This window comes from Motacilla alba, chromosome 7 (assembly GCF_015832195.1).
Source record: "Motacilla alba alba isolate MOTALB_02 chromosome 7, Motacilla_alba_V1.0_pri, whole genome shotgun sequence".
In the NCBI taxonomy this organism is placed as follows: Eukaryota; Metazoa; Chordata; class Aves; order Passeriformes; family Motacillidae; genus Motacilla; species Motacilla alba.
In genome coordinates, this window is record NC_052022.1 from 9356021 (window position 1) to 9365053 (window position 9033).

Sequence of the window (9033 nt, forward strand, 5' to 3'; positions counted from 1 at the left end):
GACTGCAGTCAGCCTCCCTTCAGCCCTGGGAACAGCACTGTTATGCTCACACTCTATCAAAGTGTGATTTTTGACAACCCAAGCCTCTGTATATTTTTTCTGTGGTTTCAAAGTTTATCAGAGACCCTGGGAGGTGAATGTCTGAGCTGAATACTCAAAGGTTTCAAACATGTGGCACTGCTGACTGAAGTTCCTGTATTTGCCTTTGTCAATGAAAAAGGCTGGGTGAGCTCCAGAAATGGACTCACCAGCTGAAGAACTCCCCAGGGGTCCCACAGAAGCCATGGATTCATTCGATCCTGTTTGCAGTTTTGGTCAGTCAGGTCAGCTGTGAGTCTTTGGACAAACATGGTTTTGACAGGAGACTTTGTAGGGAACATGTGGCCTCCTAAGGTTGAGAAATTCTCTTTCCTTTTGCTAAGCCTACCTCTGTGTGCCAGCAGGGCAGAGTGGGAGCAGAGGCAGTGTGTTTTACAGGTGGATATTGCAAAATGATGCACTGAGCACTGCAAGGCTCTGAAAGCCAGCAGGCTCGATATTCCAGCTTGGTTTTCAGGTGAATGGGAGTGTTGATCAGCAGATGGTGTTTTTCCACAAGACATGTGAAATTCAAGAAATACCAAAGTCAGGCACGATGTGGAAGTCATGCCTGTCACCCCTCGTGTCCTTAGTGTGTGGCAGAAAGCGCTGGCCTGGGGCAGAGGACCCTGTCAGGGCCAGGAGGGAGCTCTGTTTCTGTAGCTGGTTGCTCTGGGTGTGCTTGTGGGTGGTTTTAACAGAGCACATTTTGTCACTGCTGACTTGTTCCTGTTCTAGAACACTGGGTTGTGCCCTCTGTGCTGACACATTTGCTTTCAGACCTTCTGAAGGCTGGTGAAAGACTTCCCTTGGCAAGCCCTGAGCCTTGCGGAGCCCCTGCTCTCAGCTTCACTCACTTTTCCTGAGTGTGTCACATGAAGGAGATGCTTCCTGGTTTGCTCTTCCTTGTAGTAATGGAAATTTCTCTCATGTCAAAGGTAATTTTGAGCTTGAAAAATCCAGGCAGAAGGCTGGATGTGCCTCCCTTCCCCTCTGTCCCTGCTGTGAATGGCTGTGTGTGAGGGATCATGTGTTTCCTGAGCCTTCCAGACAGGGTGCTAGGGGGAGAAGTGGGATGAACTCCAATGATTCATGGGAAGAGCTGCACTGAAGTGCTCCATTTTGCTGTTATCCTCAGGGTAACTGAAACCCATCACCTGCCATGCACAACTTCCTGATCATGATCAACACATTCTGCTGTGGCTGGTGGCTTTTGTGCAACAAGGAAATGAGTCCAGTAGGACTCAGTGGGCCCAGCCATCCACAATGGAGCTGGAAGTAGATCCCAGGAGTTCTGCCCACTTTTCCTTTGACTATAAATTTAATTTTTCAGACTGGTTTAGTGAGGAAGGACAATGTATGTTGCTCTTTTCTGAACCAGTTGCTCCCAGCTTACCTGGTGCACCAGCCAGCTGCTTGGGATCTCGGGCCGGCCTCTGCCATGCAGCACGATGTCCCTCATGGTGTCCACACAAGGCTGCTCCTGGACTTTCGACCCAAAGGGCAGCTCATAATTCTTCACCTCTGCAAGGAAGCAACAGCAGCATTACAGGATGTTTCTAATGCATTCCCTGCTTTGTTTTGGTATGGCCCACCAGATGAGAATGGATTTGTTTTTAACAGTCTGCAAAAAAATAAGCAGATCTGGAAACAATTGAGAATTTGAACACAGAAATGTAGTGCTGGGTTTTCACATAGAGGTTCTTTACAGAGACAGCACCGAGGAACCATCTGACCTCATCCCTGAACCCAAAACATGCAGTACAAAGGACCTGGTTTGTCTTTGGGTGAGACAATTTGAGCAGGCAGAAAGTACTGTGCTGGTGAAGGACGGGAGAGGTGACTGACACAAGAATTTCCAGATTTCTGCTACAGGCAGGGAAGGGGTTGGAGGAGAAATGGCCCTTCCAGAAGAGCAGCCCTTCAGCCATCAGGTGTTGTGGAAGACCAAGGAAAAACTGGCTGTTGGCAGAGGTGAGAGGCCACCCTGGTTTCTGCCAGCTCCCATTCGGATGTGAATACAGGTGAGATACAAGCAGGGAGAGATGGCCTGGGAATGCTGGCCTGGGAAAAAAGGATGCATGGGGCATCCAAACCAGTCAAGGGCCTCCCACTGCTGACCATGGGGCTTGCAGGGCACTTGGAGCAGCTTTCTGGCCAAGGGTTGAGGGCTCCTGCAGTTCTATGGGCTTGTATTGTCAGTAGGTGGAATAGGGAAGGAAGGTAAATGGGAGCAGGCAGAAGGCAGGCAGGGACTAACTCCAGGGCAGTTAACGAACTGTTTTTCTACACACAGCTGGAGATGCCAGGATGTGGCTCTGGGAAGTGACAGGGTATGTTATACTGTCAGAGGCTGGGGTTTGTGGGTCCCCATTGCAACATAAGCTCTCTGGTGTTGTCTGAAGGAAAAAATGGTTGAGGAGGGGAAGGCACCTTTGGCTCTTCCTGCTTGGTTTGCTTTGCATCGCCAGCAGAGGCTCCGTGGGACCTGTCAGCTCACCAGATGTCCCCATGGGGTCCTGTCCTGCTCCTTGACCACTAAGCCACCCCGCTTAAGCCATGGCACAGAGAGCAGGGGAATCTGTCACCAACTCTTGGCAGCCCTGCAGAGACCTGGACCACCCCAAGTCACGTCTTGTGCCATCAGTTGGGATGTGGGAGTAAGGGAGCAAAAAGGCCCAGAGAAACCTGGGTGTGATGCTCCTACCTCCTACCACTTCACATCTGGAGGCCATTTCCCACAAAACAAGGGCCATGGAGTAGACATCCATTTGCTTGAAAGACTCCAGGTCTTCCAGGTTCACTCTGGACTCCAGGACCTCTGGGGCCATGTACCTGGCGGTGCCCACCTGGCCACAGAGAGGAGAGAGGCATTAGCAGGGGTGGGCGAGGACTTTGGCCACAGGACGTGGGGGTGGTTGGCAAAGGCTCCTCCAGAGAGGGCTGGTGGGTCATACTCACCTGCCCGCTGTTGGCAAAGTCATCCACTGTGAGGGAGGGGTCGAGGCGTATGGCGATGCCGAAGTCGCAGAGCACGCACTCCTGCTCGCTCTTCACCAGCACGTTTGTGCTCTTGATGTCGCGGTGGGCGATGGGGATTTTCGGGCGGCCGCAGGTGGTGTAGTCGCTGTGAAGGTGAGCCACCCCGCTCACCAGGGACCCGGCCATCTTCTGCAGGTCCATCCAGCTCAGCACATGGTGGGAGAGGTAGTCCTTGAGGTTGCCCCGGCTGTGGTAGGCGGTGATGAGCCAGTACTCCCGGCGGGGCCCCGTGCCCCGGTCCTCGGCAGTGAGGAACTGCAGGACGCTGTCGTGCCTGAGGCTGGTGTCGGTGAAGATCTGGCTCTCGTTCTTCCAGGAGGAGTATTCCTCGCAGGGGAAGATCTTCACGGCCACAGTCTCATACTGCCCCGAGCGGCTGTGGCTCAGCTTGGCCCTCCACACCTCCGCGAACTGCCCCTTGCCCACCATCTCGTCCAGCTCGATGGGGAGCAGCTCAGCGGGGCGGCTGCTGGTGCAGCCGGGGCTGGTGCTGGCTGGGCTCTCGTCCATCAGCACTGACAGCTTCTCCTCCCGCTCGGTTGCCTTCCCCTGCTCCTGCAGCACCGGGGGCTGTCCCTGTTTCCCACCCCACGCCTTGGCTCTCTTGCGTCGTTTCTGCGTGCGGCAGAGGTAAAATATCACCGTGATCATCACCGCCACCAGCAGCGGGGGCAGGAGGCTGATGGCAGCCACTGGGATCACCTCTTTGCTCTGCAGCATGGAGTAGCCTGAGGGGAGGAAAGTAAAGGCGAGGTGCTGCTGCTGCTGCGGGTCTGCCACAGCTCGTTTTCATCACGCGGAGGAGGAAAATATGCAAAGCTGTTAATGGAGCGCAGCCCTTCGCGGGGCCGCACCAGGGCTCATCCCGACACAGAACCCAGATGTAGGCACTTAGCAAGGGGGCTGATCGGTTTTGGTCTCAAATTTAGCTCCATTTATCAACACAATACACAGGCCGGCATCACTTGGATGGGACAGTGTGGCACAAAAGACTGCAAAGGGCATTTTGGGAGTCCCAAGTGCTGCTTGCGCTCGTGGCAAGGGGAGCTTGGCTGGAAATAGCAATGATAAAGCCAAGGCAAGGCTCGAACACAGCAGATCTCTGAGGGGGCTCGGGGCTGGAGGTTTGCTGAACCCCTGTGGTACACAGGGAGTCAGGAGGGGTGCTGGGGGTGGGCAGTGTGCAGGACCACCAAAGCATCCCTGGGATGCTTTGCAGGATAATTAGCAGGCGGGAGCATCATTTCAGCACTTTTGTCTGCCAGTGCTGGCATCTCCTTCCTCAGTCTGTTACAGCAGCAACCCCAACAATCGCCGGGGCATGGCTGCATTTGTTTTATTTCTTTTAAACCCCCTGTTGGCCTTCAGATTGAGAGGGGGAGGACATGCACACAAAGCCATAACCCTCACACAACATATAATTGTCTGATCCTTTGATGTTTGTGATTCCTGGAATAAACATGCTGACTTCAGTAGAGATATTCAAGTAAAATCTTACTCAGAGGTTTTTCTGCCAAGTATAATAACCCAGGGGAAGAGGGATAAGAATCATTCCATAAGCAAAACTCTTGCTGCTTGACCTCAGTGTGTGCAGATCATAATTCAGGTTCTGGAAAAACAGAGCATTTAGCTATTTTCCTTGGCAAATTTCAAAAAAATGTGCTGCAGCTAATTTCTGCAAGGCTGTGAAAGCGTTTCTAAAATAGGCATCAGGTTTAAACCACAAGATCAACCCAAACTGATATAAATCAATAACTAACTCAGGAATATGTTTATTTTGGAAAGTATTGGGCTTGGATATCACCTACTGCTTTAATGGATTTACCCGATGCTTTGGATCCCATCTTTGAAACTCTGAAGAAAGAGAAGATATTTTTAAGGGAGTCGCATGCACAAGTCCCGAAAAGGGGAAGTTAACACAACTTCAGGAAATTCCTACATGAGGATGCCCCTTCCTGATGGAAGTCTTTTGATACACAGGGGCTGCAGCAGGGCTTAGACCCCTTCTATGGAGAGCAAATGTAGTTGATCTGGCAGTAACCACAGGTCTGTAAACCCACACCTTGTTGAACATTGCTATGTGGGTCTGTCCATCCCTGCTGAGGGGATATGGACCTCCAGGGCCAGGCTCAGCTGGAGCACAGGTGGAAAGCACTTGCCATGCTCCATCCTACCCAGCATGTGCCCGGGGTCTCACCTGGGCTTCTGCGTGCACAGCTTTAGGAAACGATGGCTCTGTGTGCTCATTAGCATGGTGTCTGAGCTCTGATGGAGTCCCCTGCACCTCTAGTGCAAGGTTAATGCCACCCAGCAGCCCAGACCTGAAAGCAAAGCTTAAAGAATCAAGAAAGAGGAAAAATATCTGTCTGTCTCAGCTGCCGAAGAAGTGCTCGTTTCTCTGCTCAAGAGTTGTTCAGACCATTGAACATGACAATAATTTAACATCTAGAATGCAAATGATCCCTTAAAGCAAAAGGAAAGGATGTAAAGAATGAGGTCTGCGAGTCTGGGGTCTGCCTAGGCTGGCCCCTAGCCCATATCTAAGAGGAGAGAGTTGTTGAAGACCTGCACTGGTCTTGCTCCAACTTGCAGCGCTTTCCGCGCCGGCTGCCAGGAGGAGGCTGGTTATGGAGCCTTTGCTGGGGGTGGCATTTCCAATGAGCCAGTTGTCATTTTTGTGTGAAATTGCATATCCCGGCATCAGCTTTGGGATTTGACTATCTCTCCCTAGAAGTGTGTGTACCTGTTATGTTTGGCTGGGGAAGCAGCAAAGAACCACCAAATTTAGCATCATTTGCCTCCATTAAAGTGGCTCGTTTGTTCAGAGAATTTGCATTTCGTGTGATGTTTTTCTTTTTTCCTTATGTTGTAGGGGAAGCAATACCACTGGCTTGCAGGTTCTGCTTAGGCTCATTTTCAGTATCTCCTTATCGTGCGATTATGGAAAATTGGAGGCATTTCATTTTGCTTTTGTTACAGGTCAGATTCTTGATGGACACTTGGATAAACCTGGTCCACTTGGAGCTGGGGAGGTTTAGACAAGCCTCCAAAGGCTCTGGTTGGAAATATTTCCAAAGTATACGACCCTCCTGAGGTACAGAAATGAGCTGCCTCTTAGTTTTCCCTCCTGTGGATTTACAGCTCCCGTTGGATCTCCAGCCATGTGCAGCAGCGTGCCAAGCCACACTTATGTGTGTGCTCAGCACCTGGGTGGCTCCAGCTGTCCCTTCCCAGGAGAAACACTGCACAGGAATTCCCAGGAGAGCAGCAGGGGAGGCATTCCTGTGTGCCCAGCCCTGCACCCCAGCACGTCCATCTCTTTGGGGTACAGCCATGGGGGATGCCAGCGGTTCCTGTGGGTGTGTTCTGGGGCAGGATTTGCTCCAAGGTGATTGATTTATTTAAAGCTTTCAGAGCTTTTGGCTCTCACTACGTTACACCAGCCCCTGGGTTCTCCAGTTGATTCAACCTGTGCTGAAGGCACAGCCCACTGAGAGATGTGGTGGATTTTCCATCACCTGATGTTTCCAGACAAAGGCTGGAGGTACTGCTGCGAGGAATGCTTTGGCCACAGACAAAATGTTGGGCTCCGTAAGGGGGTAGAGATTTTAACTGGCTTTCACATAGGGAGGTCAAAGGAGATGGCAAAAGAGCCTCTTCTGCTGTTGCATCTCCTGCTCCCAGGGAGATTTGGGATTTGTCCTTGGTGCTGGGTGCTGCTCCCCCATAAATAACATTAACAAAAGCACTCACCATTGGTGTGGTTTTCAAAGATGAGTTTATCGTTGCACTCCTGCTCATCCACACAGCCACAGATGTAGATGACCCCTTCCTCGCTGGGCTGGTGGCTCATGATGCAGCGCGAGGTGTTGTAGTTGGGGACCATGAGGTTTTCGATGGGGCGCTGGGGGTTGTGGCAGAGCGTGCTGATCCTGATGCTCTCGTTGTCCTGTCTCCTGCATGGGACAAATGAACCGACGCAGTGTTAGCCTGGCAGCTTGGCTCTTGTGTCACCTGTGTGTCACCTTAAACCCAGTTCTAAGATAATTTCTTTCAAGCTGTGTAGGGAATGACTGCTTGCAGTGGCTGTGGTATAATTCTACTTACATGTACTTATAGGACCAGTGATGGGCATGACTGGCCCTGCACAGGCCGCAGTATTGCAGCTACTCCTGGGGACATTCAAAGCAATGACAACCATTCATTACTTCTCCAGGGACAGCCTCTGCCTCTTGGCCTGGTGGTGCAAAGGGGGATGAAGGTATGGAGAGATTTCACAATGTCTTTGAGGTCAGCTGGGAAGTCAGACATAATAACCAAGGAAAGAACCAAAATTTTTCATCCTCTCTCTGGTGAAGTCCCCCAGTTTCAGCACTTTCCACATTTTTTTGTGGCTACCGGGTAATTTGACAGAGAAGCTCCCAGATCAAGAGTCCTAGGAGGGTGAGATCCCTTCTCCTAAGGCTGGGCCCCTGAAGGACATGAGTATGAGGCCAAAGCTGCTGCTGTGATTGAGATACCCACTCAGGACAAGTTTGGATGACCCACATATGCCTCTGCAAGTGAGCAGCAAGCAGCAAGGCTGGTCTGGAGGTGAGCCCTGCCTGCAGGGATCTTCTCTGGCTGAATCTTAGAATGGGATGGAGGTGCTGGGAGGGGTTGGCAGGGTATTTGTGACTGTGTAGCTGCCTCACCCCATCCGATACACATTGCAGGATGCAGCTCCGTCCCATACAGTGGTATTTCTTCCCTGACATGGGGATTTCTGCTGCAGGGGCCTTGCTTTTTCCTGTATATCCAAGCTGTAAATGGGAAAAACCCAGTGACACACTGGATTGCCTAGCCAGGATTTAAGGTGGCTTCTCCATGTGTGCATAGGGGAATTTGGGGCAGGGGGTGGATTTTGTTATTTGTTTGTTTGGGTTTCTTGTTGTGTTTTTCTTTTTAAAAGTCCATAATGCAACAATTAGGTTGAGGCAAACTCCTACTGAAAGCTGGCATGCAGCATTCACACTAATTAGCAGGTTGAGATAAAGCCTAGAGATAAGTTCTTGGCTGGCTTTCACTTTGGCAGCCAAATTAAAAGGGAAAGCGGAGGAAAATCACTCTGGGCAGACCCAAAATGGATGCTTTTTTAGTTTTGCTCATGGGGACCAAAAAGCTGGGGGAGGCACTCTTCAGGGCCAAACCATGCAGTGTGTGCTTGGCCTGAAATTCAAGAGTGTGTTTCCTGTCCAGGCACCTCTCGCAGGAGCAGAAAAGGACTTTTTGCAGGGAATGGGAAAGAGGTGGGTTAAACCCAGTGGGTTAACCCCAGTGTGGTGCCAGCTCAGATGTCCATGTGCTGGATGGAGACTGACCTTGGCTGCAACCCTGCATGTCAACTGAGGTTTCGCCCTGATGCAAGAGGACATCATAGGTTTGGAGGTCAGGGTTGCTGGTTTGCACTTGGGTTCAGCTTGTAAAGCTAAATTCAGAGGTTTATGGGAGTTTATAGGTCCTACAGCAAACTTGCCCCACTTTGTGTCAGGCACTCAAAAGCTGAACTTATTTAGAAAATAAACTGGTTCTAATTACAGGCCAGACCAAATGATTTTTTTTACTGTGCATTGTAATTTTAATTATAACAGAGTCAAGGAAAGAGGAAGAGAAAGTCCTGAATTACTGCAATAGGCAAAAACACAAACACAGGGGGTACACACATGAACCCCTTCCTCCCCCTGTCTCCCGTCGGAGAGGGGATTTCCCTTACCATATTGCCACGCAGATCTCGAAGGGGTCCTCGCAGTAGGAGTTGAGGTTGCAGTTGCTGTAGCACACCTTCTCCTCGCAGGCTGGAGCCGTGGACTCGCACCACTTGCACAGGTTGGTCTTGAGGCTGCGGCGGGCGCCGGCGCCGCAGGCTGCGGAGCA

At 51.2% G+C, this 9033-nt stretch overlaps 1 protein-coding gene across 1 annotated transcript in view; it reads right to left on the reverse strand.

Annotated features, from left to right (window-relative positions):
• Positions 1-9033, reverse strand: part of LOC119703092 (TGF-beta receptor type-2-like) — a 33957-nt gene that overhangs the window by 6130 nt on the left and 18794 nt on the right. The window contains exons 2-6 of the mRNA XM_038142356.1: positions 8873-9023; positions 6874-7076; positions 3040-3848; positions 2786-2927; positions 1475-1602 (exon numbers count right to left, since the gene is read on the reverse strand). Of these exons, the coding sequence (XP_037998284.1) occupies positions 1475-1602; positions 2786-2927; positions 3040-3848; positions 6874-7076; positions 8873-9023 (1433 nt within the window). The remainder of the gene's footprint in view (positions 1-1474; positions 1603-2785; positions 2928-3039; positions 3849-6873; positions 7077-8872; positions 9024-9033) is intronic.